General features: G+C 42.8%; 2 protein-coding genes across 2 annotated transcripts in view; one reads left to right on the top strand and one right to left on the bottom strand.

Annotated features, from left to right (window-relative positions):
• The window catches only part of ALG5 (ALG5 dolichyl-phosphate beta-glucosyltransferase), a 44,965-nt gene extending 43,546 nt beyond the window's left edge, over window positions 1–1,419 (bottom strand). The window contains exon 1 of the mRNA XM_034758596.1: window positions 1,245–1,419. Coding sequence (XP_034614487.1) covers window positions 1,245–1,310 — 66 coding nt within the window. The 5' untranslated portion in view covers window positions 1,311–1,419. The remainder of the gene's footprint in view (window positions 1–1,244) is intronic.
• Window positions 1,416–23,173, top strand: EXOSC8 (exosome component 8). Its single transcript, XM_034758597.1, has 11 exons — window positions 1,416–1,485; window positions 4,629–4,665; window positions 6,464–6,527; window positions 8,800–8,873; window positions 10,232–10,277; window positions 12,287–12,392; window positions 12,480–12,525; window positions 18,441–18,537; window positions 19,430–19,550; window positions 22,262–22,368; window positions 22,962–23,173. Exons 1-11 carry the CDS (start codon window positions 1,469–1,471, stop codon window positions 23,075–23,077), a joined length of 831 nt encoding a protein of 276 aa, XP_034614488.1. The 5' UTR covers window positions 1,416–1,468; the 3' UTR covers window positions 23,078–23,173.
• The last annotated feature ends 8 nt before the right edge of the window (window positions 23,174–23,181 follow it).

Raw genomic sequence — 23,181 nt, 5'->3', positions numbered from 1 at the left:
AACTTCGATTCGTGGAAAGATTTGTAAGCACCTAGAGGTTATTAGGGCAGTAAGTAATAGCCAACATGAATTTGTCAAAAACAAATCATCCCAAACCAACCTACTTTCCTTCTTTAAGGGGCTACCAGCCTAGTGGCCGGCGAGGGAAGTGACAGATATGATATATCTTGATTTTAGTAAGGCTTTTGACAGTCTCATAAGCAAACTAGGGACATGCGGTCTAGATTAAATTGCTATAAAGTGGGTACATAACTGGCTGAAAGACCGTACTCAAAGAGTAGTTATCAATGGTTCGCTGTAAAGCTGCGAGGAAATACCTAGTGAGGTCCCTCAAAGATCTGTCATGGGTCCAGAACTATTCAATGTTTTCGTTAAGAACTTGGATAATGGAATGGAGAGTATACTTATAACATTTGCAGATGGCACCAAACTGTGAAGTGTTGTAAGCACGTTGGAGGACAAAGGTAGAATTCAAAATGATCTTGACAAATTGGTCTAAAATCAACAAAATGAAATTCAATAAAGACAAATGCGAAGTACTACACTTAGGGGGAAAAAATCAATTGCACAACGACAAAATGGGGAATAACTGGCTAGCTAATAGCACTACTGAAAGGGATCCGGGGTTGATAGTGGATGACACACTGAACCTGAGCCAACAAACAGGATGCAGCTGCAAAAAAAGACCAGGATGCAGCTACTGTTAACAGGTGTCAGATGCAAGGTGGAGGAAGTAACTGTCCTGGTCTGCTCAGCACTGGCGAGGCCTCAGCTAGAGCACCGTGCCCCGTTTTCGACACTACACTTTAGGAAAGATATGGACAAATTGGAATAAGTCCAGAAGAGAGCAGCAACAATGATAAAGGGTTTAGGAAACCTGATCTATGAGAACAGGTTAAAAACACGGGGCTTTAGTCCTGAGAAAAGAAGACTAAGGAGGGACCAGATGAGAGTCTGCAAATACCATAAGGGGTATTACAAAGAGGTGCGTGGCCCTTCCCCAGGCATCAGCTCCTCCTCAGTGCTCCCACTCCGGTTTGGGGTCTAGTCACCCCCCGCCGGGGCTCCGGGCTGCTCCCCCCTAGGAAGGGATAAGCGGGGCCTCGCCCAGCGAGGGGCTCCGGCTCTCGGCTCTCTCGGGGGCTGCCCTGTTTGCGGGGCAATGGCCCGGGCCGGAGGCTCCCGCTCCCCGCGGGGGTCTCTCCCCACTCCCGGGGGATGGGGGCGCTGGGCTCCGCACTCACCAGGATCAGGGCTATGGCCGCCAAGGCAGCGAGCGCCGCGACCACGTCAGCCAGGAGCGACTCCATGGTCCATGCCCGGCGCGGCTCTGTGCGGCAGCTCCAGCGATGCGGAAGCGGCTCCCGGACGCGGCGCTGAGAACCAGCGGGTCCTCCCAGGGTGTCACGCGGGAGAGGAAGTGCGCTCCCGACCCCGGAAGTAGATCGCGACGGGCGGAAGTGAGACTATGGCGGCCGGATTCAAGTAAGTGATCGGGCGAAGCAGCATCTCGTCCCGGCCTAGCGTTCGCTCTTCCCCTCCCCCTCCCGGGAGCCGAGCTGCGCCGGCCGGGCGGGCTCTGAGCCGGGCTCGCCCTGGCCCCGGGGGGATCGATGCAGGCGCCGGGCCCGGTGCCGTCAGTCGCCTCAGCGGGGCTCTCTCAGCCCCGGCGTTGGCCGCGCGAAGAGCCGGGACCGCGGCACGCGTCTGCCTGGAAGCTGCCCTGGGCCCAGGCCGCTGCCGAGCCTCAGCCTGGCGATGGCTGCGGGTACCTGCTCGTAACGTGCCGTGCCCGGAGCTCTGCCAGGCCCCGAGGCTGGGAACCGCCCCCCGGCCGCTGCCAGGAGCGACCACCCCGGGATCTGCAGCGCCTGCTCTCAACAGCGGGGGGGAGAGAAACACACCGCCTAGGAGACCCCCCTCTCGCCCCTTACCTTCCCCGGGCGCAGCTGATCCACCCACTCCTTGTTACTGGTGATCGTGGAAATCGAGAGGCTTAAGGGCATGTGTCCTGCATGCACTTGGCACATGTGTAATCTTATGCATGTGAGTAATCCCAGTGAGTTCACTGGGGCTCCCCATATATATTACAATTCTGCACAGGCATCATGCTATTTGTGGCCCTTACTCTCTATTAGAAAATCAACATTTTATTTTCCCCTTCTCTTACACAACATATAAAAAGCAACTCCGTTTATTTTTCATTCCATCCAAATGTATCTATATTCCAAAACTAAAAACTTAGTTCAGAGGCAGTTAAAGCTATTAAGGTTTTGGGTCAATAATAGGAATGTGCCCTTTCAGTGTCCAGATAAGGGGAGAGACCAGCCCGCTACCTCGCTACACCCCCTCTCAAATTATCCACTTTCAATGCAACATTGCAGTCTACCAGAGAAAAGTTCCTTCTGCTTCAAGGAGTTCCAGAAATACACTCTTCTTCCCACGTTCATAAGCCTTGTAGTGTAACTCACACCTGTAACTGCTGTCTCATACTTTTGCCAAAAAGCATTTAATTCCCAGTAATATTGACCCCCAGATATGTGAAATATTTTTTGGGGAAAGTGAGATTGCAGGTTAATGGTTTGTTTGTTTGTTTGTTTTGTTTTAAAAGTGAGAGCTAATCTTAACGAGCTAAGGTATTTTGAAACATGTGGATCTCTGTCTATGCCAGAGGAAAAGTCTTGGTGGAAGTCATAGTCATAGCAACTATAATCTCTTCCTAATCAAAACAAGGCCCAGGCATTAGTTGCTGGAGTGGAGGGATCCATCTGTAGACAGTTAGAGGAAAGTGGGTGTTAAGTGTAAGGACTAGTTGGACAAGGAGACTGTTCCCAGGCATTTGGGGGAGGGTTGTTTCTGCATTGACCCAACTATCTTTTGCTTCTCCCCTGTGTCTCTCAATCAATTAAATGGGGCATAGTAGACAGTATTGCCTGAGCCAGTGACGAATAGCCCTTATGTCCATGCTAGTTGGGGATATCTCAAGGAACACCGACAGGGATTAACATTACCCTTGTGCTCGTAAATTGTCAGAACTATGTTGGGTTTATGTTGTCTTTGAAAATATAATAAAAGTTCTCACTCAGAGTTACCATTTCCATGACTTTTCTCCAAAAATATTTGTTTGAACAAAACTCGAGAAGGCCTTATGCCAAAGATTAACTTCTCTCCTGGAAATGTCATTTTAATGTCTGTGCTGCAGTGTCTTAACAACTTCTGGCTATGGAATTTTCTGTTTTAGTTTCTGTGTTCCATATCTTAGCAACTCTCCGATTTGAAAAATTGTGTCATCATAAGGGCTATGCAGAAAACAGCCTGCAGCATTAAATTCTATGTTAAAAATGCTGTTGTCATACTACATACATTGGTGTATTTGTAACTTCTATGAAGAAAAAGATTATTTATTTATGCTCCAAATAAACATAGGTAGATGTAAGATAAATATAACTTGAATTCTTTAATTTTATCTTAAATTTGGTTAAGGCAATATATTTGTGTTGTAAAGAAAGGCCCTGAGAAGCAAAGTAGAGGGAAGGCCTGGAAAATAAGAAGTGATAAGGCCAGAAGGAATAAAGAGGGGAGGATGTGTGGTTCAAAGAATAACTTATGGGATAAGGGGAAGTTTCTAAAAAGGCGGCCTCTGACCAATAGGGTGACTGCAGATGGTTTTAAATCAAATAAAGAGAATCTATCTTAAAATGAGCCAACACGGCCCTTCACCAACCCACACACCAGTGTTAAAGCCTATGTCAACCCAGGTGAGGGATTGCTCAGTGGTTTGAGCTTTGGCCTGCTAAACCCAGGGGTGTGAGCTCAATCCTTGAGGGGGCCACTTGGGGGATCTGGGGCAAAATCAGTACTTGGTCCTGCTAGTGAAGGCAGGGGGCTGGACTCGATGACCTTTCAAGGTCCCTTCCAGTTCTAGGAGATGGGATATCTCCATTAATTATTATAATTATTATTATTATTGTAAACTCTTCAGGTACCAAATAATAATACAAAGGTGACACCCCACTGAAAATTTTAAAAAGTGGTAATTTTTGAAGCAGTCATGTTGTGTATGCATTAACCAATTAATCATCACACTAACCTGAAAAATTCAAATACTACATCAATTTTAATTTGCAACATTTCTTAAAAAATATTTAACACTCCTATTTCAATCAAATCTCTTATGCAGCCATAACTATGGTATTGCTACAAACTCCATCATAATATTAGCTTTTACAGATTCTCCGTTTTCAAGCTAGGGTTTTTTATGTATGTAGTTACATAAGCTGCAGTTTTGTTGTGGGATCTCTCTTTCTCTCCCATTTTTCAAACTTTACTCTTTCTAACCCTTTTTCAAAGCCCTTGCCACAAGGCAACCATGCCTCCGGAACCTATGAGTTCTGGTGTCAAAATGACCAGAAAGAACACTGTAGAAGGCTCTAGTCTTTCTGAAATTGTCACTCACTTGGCTAATGTGCTGTCTCCACAGCATTGTCAGCCAAGGAACAAAAACAGAGCTTGACTCTGAAACTCAGATGCCCACTGAGTAACACTTGCTTTTCTGCTAGACTTTAGTTAGCTATTTACTTTGTAAAACAGATTATGCATATGAATTTTAAATTTTGTGTCTATTTTAGAACTGTGGAACCTTTGGAATATTACAGGCGATTTTTGGTGAGTAAAACATCATCTATACATAAGTTAAATAGACTTAGAATATATTTTTCTCGTACAACTACTGTATCTCTGTTGCTGTTCTCTTTAAATTATACATAAACTCCAATGGGGTTTTGCTTTTCCTTAAAGCCTTTCGTAAAAGAAAATCTTTCAGACTCTTCAGGACAGGGACTTTCTAGTCTATGGCTGTGCTCCTGTGAGTGCTTATGTACATGTGACTAGTTTCATTAGCCTCAAAGGGACTGCTATGTGGATAAAGTTAAACGTGCTTAAGTGCATACAGGATTGAGGCCTTGGTTTGTACAGTGCCTTGCACAATGGGAGCCTGACCAGGGTGGTGGCTTTTAGGCGCTACCAAAATACAAATAATAAATAATATCACTGACAGTGTCCTTGAAAAAGACAAATTCTAAGTCTACATTAATAATGCATGTTAAACAAAAGATAATAGAAGATAAGAAGATGAAAGTAACAGCATGGATTTGTCAAGAACAAATTGTGTCAAACCAACCTAATAGCTTTCTTTAACAGGGTAACAAGCCTTGTGGGAAGCAGTAGATGTGGTATATCTTGACTTTAGTAAGGCTTTTGATACTGTCTCATATGACAGTCTCATAAACAAACTAGGGAAATATAACCTAAATGGAGCTACTGTAAGGTGAGTGCATAACTGGTTGGAAAACTGTTCCCAGAGAGTAGTTATCAGTGGTTCACAGTCAAGCTGCAAGGGCATCTTGAGTGGGGTCCCGCAGGGATCAGTTCTGTGTTCAGTTCTGTTCAATATCTTCATCAATGATTTAGATATTTATAAAGTTTGTGGACAATACCAAGCGGGGAGAGGTTGCAAGTGCTTTGGAGCATAGGATTAAAATTCCAAATGATACAGACAAAGTGGAGAAATTATTTGAAGTAAATAGGATGAAATAAGGACAAATGCAGAGTACTCCGCTTAGGAAGGAACAATCAGTTGCACACATGCAAAATGTGAAATGACTGCCTAGAAAGGAGTACTGCGAAAAGGGATATGAGGGTCATAGTAAATCATAAGCTAAATTGAGTCAACAGTGTAACACTCTTGTAAAAAACAACAGCAACAACAAAAAAGCAAACATCACCAGAATGAACCAACACCCTTTCTGATTGAATTTGTGTGTTCAGTTTATGTTGTGAATCATCTGAATAACTATGTTGATTGGCTTTTCTGGACTTGGGCCCTACTTAGATTTCTAAAGTATTTCCATCTTAAAAGATCAGCAATGGAAAAAAGGGTTAGTTGCAAAAATTAAACAATGCAAACATTTGGAAATTTTCATTCAAGGTTATCAATGAATATTTCTTCTCAAGTTGGCTCTGGGTACTGAAAAATTAGTTGGCCTTTTTGATGATGTCACACCTGTGACTCAGTTTCTTATAGTGCCACAAAATTCACAGATTGCCACTATATTCATAGCAATTTACTGATTGCTTTGTCACTGCACCACTGATATGAGGTATTGCTTTTGTTGCTGAATGTCCTAAATAGCTGTAGGAAAGGCATATAGTACTGAGCCCTGAGATGCTTTTTCCTACTGGACTATACATTTTTTAAAGTAGCTAAGTTTTGGGCCTGTAACCCAGATCACACTAAATTAGACCAAAAAGCTCACCAGCATACAAATCTTTGAGTTTATCCTAGTGGTCTTGTCATTGCAAATTCCCATTTGAAGATAAACAAAAACTTTATCATTATATACTCTTGATTGTGTAACACCATGAAAATGTCATTTAACTTGAATTGTGTAATGTTTCTGTTTAGAAAGAGAACTGTCGACCTGATGGAAGGGAGCTAGGTGAATTCAGAACAACCACTGTCAACATAGGTAAGTGTTTAACGTTGGGAAGTGCTGGTGACTGAATCAAATGGAGTCAGTTTTTATACCTGGAGTCTTTAATGAATGGCTGAACTATTTCCACAGAGCTTGAGTTCAGAACAACCAGGGCTGACATTCTGTGTTGCGCCTCAAAGAGGCACAGTACAGACTCTGTAGCCCAGGGATAGTTTTAAGCCATTATTGCACCCTCTCACTCCGGGGCTACTCAGTGAGCACCCCCTTTGCTCCCCCAAAGCATAGTTTAAACAGCATGGGTGGCTGTCTAAATTAAGGTAGCTTCCCTATCTGCCTCTGGCCACAGCATTTCCCTGAATCACTGGGGTCCCATTCCCAATGTGCCACTCCTGCCTCCAGCATTGCTTCTAGGACACCCCTATATCAGGACTTGCACGGGTGTGTCAGAAGGTGCATTATGGCTTTCACAGTTCCTACATTGAGGGAATTCTTCATGACCAGATCCAGGGCATTTAGAGCCCTTCTATGCTGCTTTGGCCATTTTACCTGGCATAAAGGTAAATTTTCATCTAATAAAGTTTTGACTATTTCTAATTTAGAAAAAAGAATCCTTCACAACTTGCTAATTAAAATAGAAATATAAAAAATGCATTAGTGAGTTAAAAACACAATTAAATATAATTTATGTATATATAACCATTCAAAATTAATTTTAGCCAAAAAAAAGAGCCCTTATTTTTGCAAGGTGAACTGAAGCTTTTGCTAGGTAAGTGCCAAAAACCAAATAGGACATTCCATCATTATATATTTTTAAACAAATTTTTTTTGTCTCATTTTTTAAATAATTAATAAATGACCCGTCTAAAATATATATTTATTTAGTGGTGCATTTCCCATTCTTTCCATGTAGTGAGAAGTTTGTCACTTTGCTTTGGCAAAAAGCAAATTAAGCCCCACAATATGCCCCTCCTGCCAAATCGTAGTGCTTAAAGCAAATTGTGGTTCCCGATGGTGGAAATCAAATTGCATTATTTAGCAAAATTTCTCCTGTCTGGCCATCTCGCTTCACCCCTATGGTCTCTTTCACTTACTTTCTCTTTATTTTTTCTCCATGTTGCGTGTGCATGCACTCTGTCCACTTCTCTGCCTGCTCTGTTTCCATCATGGCTTACACACTTCTACCCACTTTCTCCTTTATTCATTACACCTCCTTTGGAGGGTGCTCCCCTCTCTTCTGTCCCTCCTTTCATGAATTTGCTCTCACACCCAATTCTTCTCTGTGGTTCTCCTTTCATTCCTTCTCTAGTCTCCCTGCTATACATGCAACTCCTATACTGCTGAGTCTGCTCTGTTCATCATTTTCCCCGATGTCCTAACGTCAGCTGGAATGGAAAGTGCTTTTTTTTTTTTACTAAGTACTCTGCTGGATCTTTTTAGCACATCCGGACTACGTCAGTTTCTCAGTAAGAATATGATAAGGCAGGGAATGGAAAACAAATCAGCAGTGCTAAACTAACAGATCTTGTAACCCCTTACTTAGACAAATGTCCTTCTTCATAACAAGTAGCAGGGGGTAGCTGTGTTAGTCTGTATCTACAAAAACAACAAGGAGTCTGGTGGCACCTTAAAGATTAACAGATTTGGGCATCAGCTTTCGTGGGTAAAAACTTAACTTCTTCAGATGCATCGAGTGAAAGTACTTTCACTCGATGCTTTCACTCTATGCATCTGAAGAAGTGAGGTTTTTACCCACGAAAGCTTATGCACAAATAAATCTGTTAGTCCTTAAGGTGCCACCAAACTCTTTGTTGTTTTCCTCATAACAGTAACCCCAATAACTTCACTAGCAGACTGCTGAAAGATCTTTGTTTTGCCTCACAAAACTGGAAGGGAATTCAGGTGATAGGGAATTGGACCAGAGGAGAAATACAAGGCAACCTTGTCTGTAAAACAGGCAAGATAGGGGAAAATCCTGGTATATGCATTTTAATTTATAATATAAATTCAGCAGTCTGTGAGGATATTATGGTTTCTCACAGAATCAAGTAGAAAAGTGCATAAAAAAGTCTTCATATTGGATTTGAAAAGTTCTGGGTAATCCAGTACTTTGAATCTCTGGTAGGAACATATTCCACTCACCCTTGGAATTTCCAAACATTTAAAACACACCGTGTACCATGTCTTTCAGTCTCAGTGAGTGGTAAGGAAGCTAAAACTGGTGACTGTCCATGTGAAGATGGATATTGTGTTAAAGAGCTTTCTGAGGGAGCAGACTGAGATTTTATTATACCCTTTCTCTTTTGAGGTTCAATTACTACTGCAGATGGCTCTGCCCTGGTGAAGTTGGGAAATACTACTGTAATTTGTGGCATTAAAGCGGTACGTTTACTTTTTTTGAGACTGAGAAATAATAGTTAAGACTATGTTTTAGTTATGGGTATTTTTAGTAAAAGTCATAGACAGGTCACAGGCAGTAAATAAAAATTCACAGCCCGTGACCTGTCCATGACTTCTACTATATACACCTGACTAAATCTTGGGGAGGGGGGCAACCTGGGGCTGCCATGGGTGCTTTGGGGTGGGGGAGTGTCCCAGGGGGCACCATGAGTGCTCTGGTGTTGGGGGGGACGGCCTGGGGGTGCCTGGCGGGCACCGCAAAGTGTGTGTGTGTGTGTGGGGGGGGGGGGGGGCTGGGACCGGGGCGTGGCCCAGGATCGCTGCTGGTGCTGGGGGAGGAGGTTGGCGGGGCTGGCAGGCTCCCTACCCGACTCTGCGGCTCCCTGGAAATGGCGACATCCCTCAGCTGCTAGGCGAAGGTGTGGTCAGACAGCTCTGCGTGCTGCCTCCACCCCGAGCGCCGGCTCCAAAGCTCCCATTGGCCGGGAACTGCGGCCAATGGGAGCTGCAGGGGGCAGTGTCTGCAGGCGGAGGCACGTGCAGAGCCCTCTGGCCGCGCCTCTCCCTAGGAGCTGGGGGATGTCACTGCTTCTGGAGAGCACCCCCTCCCGCCCCCCCGAGGTAAGCGCCGCCCAGAGCCCTCAGCCCCTCCCGTGCCCCAGCCCTGAGCCTCCTCCCCCCCGAAACTTCTGCAGGCCGGTGGCCGCTGCCGAAGTTACGGAAAGTCACGGAATTTGTGACTTCCATGACAAACTCGCAGCCTTAATAATAGTTAATGTAACTTAGTTGATAAAGCCCCTATTTATTAAGTTGAAATCGATATGCGTGTCAAACACATGTACATTTTTTCACAGGAGTTATTTTGAGGATTGAAGATTACAGGTAGAATTGGACAAAAGAATTAGGGTACAATCGAGAGAGTGTGTGTGTGTGCGCGCACATTGTTATTTGTGTAAAGAGTTGTTTGGCTCTTCTTAAAGAAAACAAAGACCTTATTTTTGTGTACTAATTATTTAGTTTTTGGGATGATTAGTGATCACTGATAATGAAACAAATCCTCTTATTTCAAGGGAGATGGTAATAAGTATAGCTGTGGAAAATCTAATTATAATAGTCTAACATAAAACAACAAGCAGTTCATTGAAGAAATTATCATAAGTAGAGTAGCTGGAAAATCTAGCTTGGTTTATAAAAGCATTTTGGCCAGACAAAGCTTTGAGCCCTTATGGAAATAGGATTTCTAAATTATATTTAACATCCTTTAAAAAGTCTTTTCAAACCAGTTTGTAGAGACAAGATGTTCTCCCCCCTGAGTTTTGTTGTTGTTTTTGCTTTTACAGGAGTTTGCAGAACCCCCAGCAGAGTCCACTAATAAGGGATATATTGGTAAGTTTTAGAGCTTTGTCAGTTTTCTGCCTTTTTAGAAAAACAACAGCATTAGTTATTTGAGTTAAATGCTTTTAGTGAGTGGGAAGAATCCGGTGCAGTAGACATTTAAAACAAATAAATCACATTAAATAATTGCATTACAATGCACAGAACCTGTTTAGGCAGATGACACATGGGAACTGGCCTTTTTAGAGGTAGGTGACAGGTTAGCTAAGGAGCACTAGTTATGGGATTGAAGGTTTGTAGAAGCGGCACAAGGTGGGATTTGCTCTGCCTTCCGCTTGCTAGAAACCTCTCCTCATGGAAACTGCTTTTTCACTGCCAATTCCAGCCCTAACTGCCAGATTACCAGGAAACAATGGGAGGAGCAAGAGAGCTGAGGAGACAGGTAGGTGAGCTGATGTTCAGAGTAGGGCCAGTATTATATGGGAATGTGCCAGAGAACTTTTGCTGGGGGTGAGATGGTTGTGGCAGTGGAAGGTGAGGTCTGATGGTTTAGGAAGGGCTGCAATAAATTGTGTGTTCCCTTGTGTCTTGGTAATTCCCAAGAAAAAAATAGGCTTGACTTCAAAAATGGTGTGAGAGGGAAGTACAAAAATGAGACTTCTGCTGAAATTGAGTCTAACTAACTAGGGATGGTACTGATGTAGGCCCTGATCCTGGAAGGGATCTTTGCAGGCGGACCCTTATTTCCATATGGAGTTCCAGTGAAATAAATGGGGTCCACTTATGAGCATCCCTTTGTGAGATTGAGGACTTACATTATAAAGAAGTGGTTTAGTATCTCTCCAAGATGTGATGTCTTTGGAGAATTTACTAGATTGTGTTCTCAGTTTTCTGTGATTGTTCTCAAATATTTTTTGCTGCTTTTATGTCCAAAGTGGCAAATTTGGGCAATTAATAAAAGGAATGTATCATACCAGGAAAATCAAACTCCTGGAATGAAAAGATCAGAGTTGTTGTTTATCCAATTACGATATTAAGAAATAATTTGTGATTCATGATCTACATAGCAGGACTACAGGTAAAATGCTTTAATTTATTGTAGCTAGGAGTATATCTTTATTTCATTCTGTAAATGTACATGCTATTTTATGAAACACTGACTAATAAATGATCTGTACCCTGAATCATATATCACTTTGTGTAATTTTTGAAGAAAAATCATGCAGACCAGTGTTCCCTCTAATTTTTTACATCCATGTGTGGAATGAATTTTCTTATGTGCACCAATATGGAGATGATGTGTGCCACATTACCTTCATATTGGTGCACATAACAAAATTCATGTGGTGGGGGTGGGGCCAAGAGTTTGGAGTGTGGGAGGGGGCTCAGGGCTGGGGCAGAGGGTTGGGGTGAAGGCTCTGGGGTGGGGCCGGGGATGAGGGATTCGGGGTGCGGGAAGGTGCTCAGGACTGGGGAAGAGGGTTGGGTGCAGGGGGTGAGGCTAGGGGTGAAGGCTCTGGGGTGGGGCTGGGGATGAGGGCCTTGGGGTGCAGGCTGTCCCGGGCCTGCGATGGGAGAGAGAACTCCCCCCGGCCCTCTTTCGCTGCAGCAGCTCGGGGCCAGGGGAGAGGCGCCTCTCACCAGCTGCAGTAGCTCCAGCTGGGCTGGACTGGACCAAGGGAGGGGTGCCTCTCCCCCAGCCAGGGCAGGTCCGTGTTGGAGCCAATGGGGAGGGCCTCCTCTCCCCCAGCCACGGCAAGTCCGTGTTGGGGCTGGTGGGGAGGGCCTCCTCTCCCCACCGCAGCAGGTCCATGCTGGGGGAGAGACATCTCTCCCTGCTGCAGTCCTGAGCAGGACTTAATAGGCAGCTGTGTGGCCGCGCAGCTTAGAAGGAACTTAGATGCAGACTTGATTAATGTTAACAATTCATGATCTTGGCTTTCATTTGAGATGCATGGTACTAAGTAAGAACATAAAACTGCTGTATGCATTTTTATTATTATAACAGACTGTGTATTTTTTCTTTGTTTAATTCATAACTAAATATTTTTGATTTCTAGTTCCTAATGTGGATCTATCACCCCTCTGTTCATCAAGATTTCGCCCTGGACCTCCTGGGGAAGAGGCTCAAGCAGCTAGCCAGTTCATTGCAGATGTGATTGAAAAGTGAGAACCACTATACTACAGTTCAATTATGAACACAATTATGGGGAAGAATTTTATTTCTTAATTTTCTGTGTCATTTTGTTTTAGTTCAGAAATAATAATGAAAGAAGATCTGTGCATTGCAAATGGCAAGGTAAGAAAAGGTTTGGTGTTAATGCCAATGTCTCAGAGTGAAGGGTGTGGAAGCAGAGAAAGAGGTTGCTTATAATTACTTACTCCTTTCCTTCCACTATGCTCTCAAAGTTTCCAACCCGTTTTCCAATCTCTCTATTTATTGCCTGCCTGCTTTGGCCCGATCCTGCTTTTCTCACTGAACCATCCCTTCCATGGGCACCGGCGTTTTCACTACCAATTTAGCTAGGAGGATGGGCTTCTCAACTAGCCCCCACCCTTCCTGGTCTCTTCTCTTAAACATTCTTACTCACAAGGCTACCCAAGTCCTCCCTCGTGAGGCTTGCCACCTAGGCAAAACACATGGCCCATTGGCATTTAACTATTCAGGTTTCTCTTGTGGCAAACACACTGCTGTTACAGCATATGCAAACACAAATGGTTAAATTCTGACAAGTCCCTGAAGGACTGGTACTTGCTTAGCCAGTGCTTCCTTTTCTGCCTGGAAGTCCTGTCTCAAGGCTTGCAACTTGCCCTGGGCGTAGGGTTGAGCTGCTTCCTGGTTCATGATCTATGCTCTTAATTGCTCAATTCTAGTTATCAGGTACACAACTCTTCCTATTACTCCAACTTCTCTATTGCCCAGTCCTGCTACGACTGGGGTGGATCCACCTGACACCCTTCTCGGTCAACCGGGGTGGAGAGAGGAATGCTAAATCCCTCTCCGGTTCTCAGACTTACTGCGGCTGAGAGTAGGCACACTTTCATACTCACACACGTACGTCCAGACTGGCCACGTCTGTGTATAATGTTCAGAGAAGGTGCTGTGCAATCTCCAACTTGCTTCCTCTCTTGGGAGGGCAGTTCTTTTACACCCTGAGGTCTCCTGGGGCGTCTTTTCAGTGATTCCAGGCCGGCTGCCTGTGGCTTCTTCAGCGTCCCCAAACCACACCAGCTCCAGGATTGCAAAGGCAGACTGTTGGATCTCACTGGACAGTTAAGCTTTGCAAATGTAATCTCAGCACTGTAACTTGTATTGCCTTTGGCTTGACTCTGTCTATATTTTTTTCATAGCCAGCTGGGGCCGAAAGCAGTTTTCTTTGTACTTAGCCTGGTCTGCATTGATTCTTGACCTTGAACGCAGATTAACTTTCTCTTTATCTCTGGACCAAGCTGAATTTCAAATTAACCCGTTCCTTTCCTCAATAGACAAATTGCTCCCATTGTGTGTCAGAGGCTTTTTTGGTGATTAAAAGCTCCTCTGAGATGTATGATCTTATCTAGATTGAAGGTACCTTCTAGTGGGCATTGTTTAGATGAATTTTCACGCGTGTAATGATTCCAATTCTCTAAATACCTGCAGGTTTTAGGACCATAATGTACGTACATGAAATAAGCTGGAGTACCCTTAGGGGGTGAGAGGGAATGCTTAGACTGTCTCCCACCCATTTTCCAATCACACACACAGGGAGGATGCCCTGTCCGCTCTAGCGGCACATAAACTAAGGCTCTCTCCCTACAGGGTACTCACACAGGAGAGGCTAACGAGGATGGCCACGACCCTCCTACACCTCCCTTCAGCAAAGAGCGTCGGCTAGTCTCAGAGAGATGGCGCTGCTTACTCTCGTTGCATCCAGTGAGATGATCAGACTGTCAGTGGCTCACACAGAGAGGAAAAGGGGAGGGAAGATGGGTTCACACACTTCTAGACCCAGGTAGCCTCCTCGCCGGATGATGCCAGGCCGAGTTAGCCCGTGGGTCGGATCTCCTAAAAAATCCTCTAGTTAACGGGCTTGTGTTAGAGTAGTTCTGGTCACGAACCAAAAGACTTCGCAGAGTACTCTGGGCATCTTCCGGTAACTCTCAATTCACACTGGTACACACTCACTCACTCCCTCCCTCCCCTCCTCCATCCCCCCGGCCTCTATTCCCAAATACCATGATGCATCTACACTATGAGGCGGTAAACAACCCCTCTGTCTGGACTCAACACACTATGAGGCGGTAACAACACGTCATCACCGGTGCATACCCATGCATCTCTCATATGCATATATGGGGGCGGCCAAACTAACAGGTCCCCAGAACCGCATACAACTACCTTATTGGGGGTGGCAAAACTATTCCACAGAACCGCTCTGCATCTGACCTTGCTGCACAGTCAATAAGTTCGGATGGCGTGAGCCCAACAGGGACAGACGGCCCCACGGACAGTCCTCCTCCGATACCCCAATAGAGATTTCAAAACGTCTCCTACCTCTATTGTGGCGCCATGGGGTTCGAAGGGGAACGATCCGTAGCAGTTGCCGGTACCTCTGCGGGTGTTGCCATCCCGGACGAGCCCCCAAATTGTCGGAGAATAACAGAGTTCTCACTTTTTGTTTGGGTACAGCAAATCAGATACTTTATTTTCTCTCTATCAGTTGCATAGAGGGAGAGAGTTAAACAGGTCTCTCAACAGGTAAACAATTACAGCAAGCATTTATACCTTTTGTTACAGACAATAATGAGCAACAGCTGCATTTTGTTTATACATAGGTCATTCTGATATCTTGTTTTGCTCACTAATGTAGACTCTTAGTCTTCATTCCATATTATCTACACATTATCTACACCAGGTTGCAACAACTTCTCACACAGTTCTTTCCCACTCGCCTCACACATTCCTCGCTTCTACAAATCTCACGTTATTAGGGTTACAGTTAGCCTAACTCTTGCTAACAAACTGTCATGCATTGCAGTCCCCTTCCTGTCAGTTCTTTCTCTGCTTCCACAACGGGGATAATCATTTGTGAGCAGGTTTCAAGAAAATCCTTGGGCTTTTGGGCTACTATTCTTGTTTTTTGTTAATTTTGGTACCTGCACATTCTTTGGGTTACATCCAAAGTATAAGGTGTACGTGATCTGATTACTGAAATCAATATCTATGGGTGTATCAAGTATATATTTGAAAACATTATGCTCTTTATGCAACTCCTAGAATGCTAAGTACATTCTTGCTTTGTAGTGTTTGATTCAAGAACTCATTGCAACAGCATGTCTTTAAACGCAAGAGCTTAGTAAGATTCAAAGAAGGAACAGGTGATGACATGGATAACTCAAATATCCAGAGATAAAATAGCTAAAGCAGAAAACAAATTTTGGAGGGTTTAAACCAGTCCCTATGAGATCGTCACAAGGGGCAGATTATCCTACATCTGTGCACTGTGAGATTTGTGTTCCTTCTTTGAAGCATCTGGTGCTGAGCCCTCTCAGAGACCGGATACTGAAGCTGGTGGACCACTGGTCCCATCTAGTATGGCAATCCTGTGTTTGTCATCAGAGTTCATATAAAACTACTTTGTCTTTCCTGCTTTTGTACTAGGAATTGACTGTCTTTTTGAAGCACTGGATCTTGCATTTAGTAAAAACTATTAGGCCTGTCATAGGGTCACAGTGTGGCAAGCGGGCTGCCCCAGTTGACTCAGTGCAAGGTTGGTACACCCCATCACACGATTGTCGGGATTCCCTGTTGAGTCAAACAGTTGCGGTTGGAGGACTCAAGACTCCTGGCAGGGCCGAGCAACCAAGCAGTCCGTAGACCCTGGGGTGGGGCAGAACAAACAGACAATAGCAGTGGAAGGCTTGGACCCTCTGGGAGGGCAAAGCAAACGCTCAGTCTGTAGCCCCTCAGCCTCCTGGCTGGGGCAAACAATAGCAGTTGGGGCTCTGACTCTGGGCAGGGTAGAGCAAACAATCAGTTTATATTGGGAGTCCCTAGTAGCCACGCCTAATGGCAAGTGCAAGGTGGGAGGGGGGAAGTAGGGGAACCCAGGCCCACCCCACTCCACCGGGTTCCAACCTATGAAGCTGTAAATTCCCCATTAAGGGTTAAAGCATTGGCTTCTAACACGTTCCCTCAGTCACTTCTTACCATAAGGCCCATCTCAGGCATTTCCTCGGCTGGCAGCAGCTTGGTGTTCCCGTCAGTCTCCACGGTCAGCAGATCTGGGTCCAGGGTCCTGACAGCCTGGAGAGTCAAAGGTCTTGGTGCATCAAACATCCTTCCTCTTCCTCAGTCAGCCCCGACTGAACTGGGCTGCCTCCTTTTATCTGTCCCTTCCACCTGGAGTATGCGCAGCAGGGGCGAGGAGGCATGGTCTCCTGGGCCCACAGTGATTGGTCAGCCCTGTTGGCCCAGTGCAGTGTTGTTACACCCCATCACATGGCCACATTTAGCAAAGCGGCAGGGAGGTGTAAAGAATACCCCTGTGGTGTGCCTGCCATGCTTGCTGCACTCAAGGGTATATTCACCCTTTGGAGTTAGTTTTGATTAGGATTTAAAAGTGCGTTGTCAGAAGGTATTAGCTAATGTTAACTAAAACTCCAGTGTGGACAAGGCAGGGTAGATGTTTAAAACATGCTAAGCTGGTCAAGTGGAACCCTGGCTTTCTGCTTTTCATTGAAAACCTGAAAATTTTCCATGAACATTTTTGGGGAAAAAAACCAGTTTTTCATTTTTCAAAAATATTTTGAAATTCTCCTGCCAGTTTTAAATCTGGGTATCACTTACTTTTCCTAGAGGGATGACAAAGACCTCCTTGAATTCCAAGGGGTGTGTTTTGTTTTTCCTTTGACAATAAGGAGGTATTTTGGGTAGGGAACAGAATTGGTCCATGTTGCAACTTTGATCCACCCATCTTCAGTTCAGATTTTTGTATCCAAGTTATCTCTGTGTTATCCTGCTTTTTAAACTGAATTGTAAATGCTTCTTGCCAGATTTAACTGCTGCTCACACTAGTGGACAGCAAACTTTATTTCAAAGGGCAGATCCAATGCTCATGGAGGACTGACGGGCTGGATTTGGCTTCTGGACTGTTATGTTTTCATGGCCATGAAAAACACGCCACGGACCATGAAATAAGTACTTCACCGTGAACTCCAATGTCCCCATGTTCCTAGGATCACTCCAGCAAAGGGGGCTCCTAGCTCCAGCTGGGCTGGGGGGGACTAGACTCACCTCCGGGTGCCTCCCCTTATTGCAGCCGGTTCCTGCAGCTGGAGGCGGCTTGTGGAGTTGGATCCAATCTTCCCTGTACTGCTGGGAGCACCCCAGCAAAGGGGGCGCCTAGCTGCTAGTGCGGGCAGGGCTGTGGGAGGACAGGACTTGCTCTTTCCCTGCAGGGTTGTTCTTGGGTCTTTCTCCCAGCTGCAGAAAGCTCCGCACTCTCTCATCCCCACTCTGTTCAGCTCTGAAGGCAGCACAGAAGTGAGGGTGGCAATCCCGTGACCCCCCCCCCTACAACAGGTTTGCGACCCCCCTCCACCCCACAATTCCCTTTTGGGTCGTGACCCCCCCCAGTTACAACACCCTGAAATTTCAGATTTAAACATCTGAAAAAGTGATATTTACCAATTTTCAAATCCTATGGCCCGAAATTGACCACAATGGACCGTGAATTTGGTAGGGCCCTAGTTAGGTTTAATAGCTCAAGTGTAAAAAGTCCATATATACTTTTTTCTGACATACCAAATATTAATTGAATTTCTCACCCATGGTTTTCTAGTGGAGGCAGAAGTCTTTCTCTTTGTTGATAAAATACAATACAGTGGCTGACTACAGATTGCTATTTGCACATAAATAACTCCTTTTAAAAAAATTGAATTTTTCTGATGTGACCATAATGCATAAATGTGTGTGATGTTCTTTGCTGCCCCCTCAGTACAATTGCTTCCTCAGCCACTTCTCAGCAATATCAATCCTAATAATCTGGTGCTATGCTTAGTGAATTGGGTTGTGGGGAGCTCAGAGGCCATGTATTCATATTTGTTATTAAAGGATCAGAGGATGGTTCTCTAGCTTAATGTGTATTACCATTGGCCTGTAACCCGAATTAGTGTGATACCGGCAGTTCAAAGGATATATCAGATTTCACACATGCAAACTTTGTTTCTTAGCTTGCTTGGGTTCTATACTGCGATTTCATATGCTTGGACTATGATGGAAACATTTTGGATGCCTGCACATTTGCTTTGTTAGCAGCTTTAAAAAATGGTAAGTGTCCTATAACACACAATTGTTGAGCAAATTACATTCATGGGATAAATGTGTTAGTAGGAATCTGAATCATGATGATTTTAATTTCCCCAAGAACAGAATATTTGAGCAGCTAAAACCCCCATCTTTTTATGGAACTACTGAAGCAATAACACAAAGAAGAAATATGTCACTAAATTGATGTCATAGATTTGTATACGTGTTATTGATCAGGCTGTGGGCTACCTTGCTTACATATGCTTCTTGCACATTGTATTAATCTATTATAGGACTGATAGTTTTTCAGAGCAATGGTATTTGCTTTCAGCGTACCAGAAGTTTGGACACTCCACTATTGATCATAAGCAAAATTGTAATATTCAATACACCAACATCTAAATGAAGTGTTACCTGTTCGTGTTATTTAGTGTAAGAAAACTAAGTTTTTATTTAATACATGTTCACATTTATAATTGAAGAGATCATAAAGCCGGAATAGAGAGAAGTGATATAGGGATAGGAAAAAGACATGCTATTGTGGGATTTTTTTTTTTGTTCAATGTGGTACAGAGAATGTACTTGCAACGTAGAAAGTGCCAGTATGGTGTTTTTGTTGGTTTTTTTTTTTTTTTTTTTTTTTTTTACAACTGATCATTTATACTTGACTGACTCAGAACAAAATAATGGGCTCAAAAAGGATAAGAGTGGCACCTGTTATTTTTATAGAAAAAAGGTGTCCCACATTGTCTGATTTGGGACCTGCAGTCAATAGGAATTGCAGTTGCTCAGTCCCATAGAGATTGGTGGATGTTAACATAGAACAGTTCATAAAGTATTCCTTTGGGGATAAAGCCCAAATTATCTTCAGCTAGTTTAATATCATACAATTAATTGGCCTCTTCTCTTTCAGTACAGTTGCCAAAAGTTACTATAAATGAAGAAACTGGTTTGGCAGAAGTTGATTTAAAACAGACAAATCCTTTGAATATCAGAAAGCATCCAGTTGCTACATCGTTTGTTATATTTGACGAGTAAGTTGGGAACTGATAAAATGTATACTTAAAAAAAAAAATTGTTTAGTGACACACACACTGGTGAAAAACTGACAGTGTTGCCAAGAAGCTGTTGTGGCAAAATCCTCATACAGTTATGTCAGTGCACCTCATGGACCAACCAGACTTTTCAGCTACTCGAATTCAGGGCTGATTATTTTGAACTGTTACATAGTTTTATAATATGAACAAATGACCACCAGAACACAATTAATATTACCAAACTTTTCTCTGCAACTGAAACCAGATTTGATCTCCAGATTTCACAGCTTAGCCATATTGGAAAGTATTTTAATATTAAAATGGACTTGAGAGGTGTAGCTGCATGATGTTATTGTATTTATATACCTTTCATCCCAAAGAGCTTTACTAACATATACAAATCACTACATCCACTACTGAAATGCAAATATCTGTGGCCTACAAGGTGACAATTTTTCAATAGCTCATAGCAACAGTTTCAGGACAGAAAGTAAAGAACTTATCCAGGGATTGATATAGATGGAATGTCATTACTCAAATTAAAATTTGGCCAACTCTCCAAGTTAACGTCCTCAGACCTAAAAGGGTCGCATGTTGTCAGGCTTTTTATTTTGAAATCTATCTGAAAGACTCCTTACTTGAAATCTTTCTTGTTCGTTGTTTTTTTCACTAAAATAGCAGGATTGGGATACAAGTGGTCCCCCAGGCCAGACTTTGCCTCTTGGGCGGAAGAGTTTTGTTGTCACCAGCACTTCCTAATTGTTATAGCCCATGCTATAACATCTCTGGCAAGCCCTGAATTACAGAGGCCGTTAATTCCCAAAGAGTAAATGTAAAGTCTGTTTCACTCTTGAGGGATTCATCTGCTATGAATTACTTGTAGACTGTTTTCAGTTACTTCAGGCCCTAGCATCTGTTTGTCAGTAGTAAAATGGAAGTGTGTAAGCTGCTACGTATAATAACTGCCAGATAAGAGAGGTTCTAAAACTAGCTGCAGAACAGTGCTGATAGTATGCTGCATCTCTTTTCAATAGCCACAGTCAACAGAAATATCTCTTTCTGTTTGTCCTCTCAAAAGTATTTACAGGCAACTCCTTAATATCATTAATGTGAGAGAGAGGAGGGTTGGAAAACATGGTATACAAATACCTAAACAGTAAGAACTCTTTGGATGAACGGCAGTGTGTGCAAAGCAGTAGTAACACTTAGGAGTGTGTGCCTCTGGCACAAAAATATCAATCAGCAACTGGAAAAGTGGCACTGGAAAAATGAACAATGAAAGAACCTCCAACCTTCCTTTTATTTAAATTGTCTCATGTAGAACAAGCAAATGTTTTTTGCAGGTTTCCCTTATCAGTAACCTAGGGGTGGGGAGGGAGCGAGCAGGTACCCTGGGTTAGGGGGGTTTATGTACTGAGATTGAGTTGTTCTGTTCACTACTTTGTGAAAGTTCAGGCTACTGCCCACTTTTTATGATGCAGATAATATGAAAAGCATTACCAAATCATAGAGCTCCCCACTTTTTAAAAATTAGTTGTAAGTAACATGTAGAATAAATGCATTCCCTTGGCAGAGTGTCACTATATTCAGTAGATCAAATTTAATTACATGGACTTTAAAATACACTTTTTTAACAGTGTGGAATTAGGAATTCACACCAGATATTCCCAATAATAATTTGCACTGTTGTTTATAAACATTTTGCACGTTCAAAAAGGTTGTACTAAGGTATGGATAAGGCTGTATGTAATGACCATGATTTCTGAGAAAACCTGTGAGTGTTTAAGGTTTTTAGTAAAAATTGAGGTCTTTATCATCCTGTCCCATTGACGACTCTATGAACTTTTATTATTTGGCTCTGTATCTGTCCATTGTAGTATAGATTTCTCAAGGACTAAACTATTTGATATTATTAAATGGTTCCAACAATTTTTATTGTGGAATAAAAGATATTTAGTCAATTTTCCCTTTAAATATTATGAACTTCGCATTATTTGCTGTGGAAAAAACTAATTCTGGGTCTTGAGAAATCAATAGCCTTCATCACAGGGGTAATATTTTTGATCGCTTCCTTGATTGAACAGTGTAGTAGATCAAAATACAGTCCTTGATTCTCTTTCAAAGGATTCACTAAAAATAAATATACTTGCAAAGAAGAGGAATGGGTTTTGTAAGTACATCTACAGCAAATGGAAATAATGGTGTTTTCACTTAGTTTTCTGTTAACAGTAAACAGTCTTACAGCATGTAGTCACCGTTTTAAAAGATTTGTTTTACCACAATTCTAAACTGTTTTACTGTCTGAGTGTTACTGTAGTAGCTGTTTTAGTGTTGCAAATTGTAGTTTCCTGATTAGGGCATACATTTTTAAAACCTCTACATTTAAATTTTATTTCTATTTACAAACCCTCAAACATCCCATTGAGTTCAGCATTGAGGTTCAGTAAGGGTTTGCCTTCTCCCCATGTTCTTTAAATTAGGGCATCCTGATGACAGAACATTGGGTGTTTATAGAATGCTTCCAGAAGTACTATATTCAGCTAAAAAAATACTCGCTATAAATAAAACCTTTAAAAAAGTTAAGCCTAAATGACCCTGGACAAATTCATCTTAGATGAACCTTTTCCTAGCTGATTGTTTTGTACGTGAAGGTCCAATAACTTGTAGACAAACATCCCACCCACCTCTGGATTCTTTTCTTTTAAAAGAACAATACTCATTGTTGATCCGACGGCAGAAGAGGAGGACCTGGCAACTGGAACTGTAACCATTGTAATGGATGAAGAAGGCAGACTATGTTCTGTTCATAAGCCAGGTACTTTGCAAAATTACTACAAGTTAATTTGACAGGCAACAAATTTAAAATTAAATAGTTGGAATAAATTCTACCTACAGATGGCTGTTATTTCAGTAGTACATGCTGCATGGATAGTAACATTATTGGCCTTTAGCATGTAGTGCCCTCTTAATACTGCACCTGTGTCAGACAGTGCTCTCAAAACAAGTAACATTTTTCTTTACTCTTAGTTGAACTATTTCTTAAATTAATGTTACTACTGCAGTCTTCTTAAAAATAATCTACAGTATTGCATTTTGCAAGAGCTGGTGTGGCTGCTGCAAGAAATAACCTTTTCCTTGCATAAATCGTCTTCATGACTTGTTTAGCCAAACTTCTTGTAGAGATTGGATCTTGAACATAGGTCTTCTATTGTGCTGGTAAGATTTGATATTTAAAGTAAAATTTTCTTAAGCAGAATTGCAAATTAGACCACCCTGATTCTTAAACAGTAACGTAACCCCCATGACTGAAAGGTTTTAATGTTTCCATTTGATAAACATTTTAAAGAAAACAACATGGAAAACCAAGCTACTACTTTCAATTTTGGGGGGCTCCCCCCTCTTTCTTAGGTGGAAGTGGCCTAACAGCAGCAAAGCTTCAAGACTGTATCACCCGGGCAGTTACAAGACACAAAGAAGTGAAGAAGCTGATAGATAAAGTGATAAAAAGTATAAAACCAAAATAAACATACGGCAAGGTTTCTTCAAAATGGATTTGTAAAAACTGTATTTGTTAGAGTATTCACCAACCTTTTATACTAAATAAACAGATATCAATACTACATTTACA

This window comes from Trachemys scripta, chromosome 1 (assembly GCF_013100865.1).
Source record: "Trachemys scripta elegans isolate TJP31775 chromosome 1, CAS_Tse_1.0, whole genome shotgun sequence".
Taxonomy (NCBI): domain Eukaryota; kingdom Metazoa; phylum Chordata; order Testudines; family Emydidae; genus Trachemys; species Trachemys scripta.
Note: the sequence above shows the minus strand (reverse complement) of the source record. Positions and strands in the feature narration are given on the sequence as shown.

Coding starts and splice junctions, on each gene's coding strand:
- EXOSC8 (XM_034758597.1), top strand. Junction 12,526..18,440: donor TGTGCATTGCAAATGGCAAG/GTAAGAAAAGGT, acceptor TTTGTTTCTTAG/CTTGCTTGGGTTCTATACTG. Junction 18,538..19,429: donor GTTAGCAGCTTTAAAAAATG/GTAAGTGTCCTA, acceptor CTTCTCTTTCAG/TACAGTTGCCAAAAGTTACT.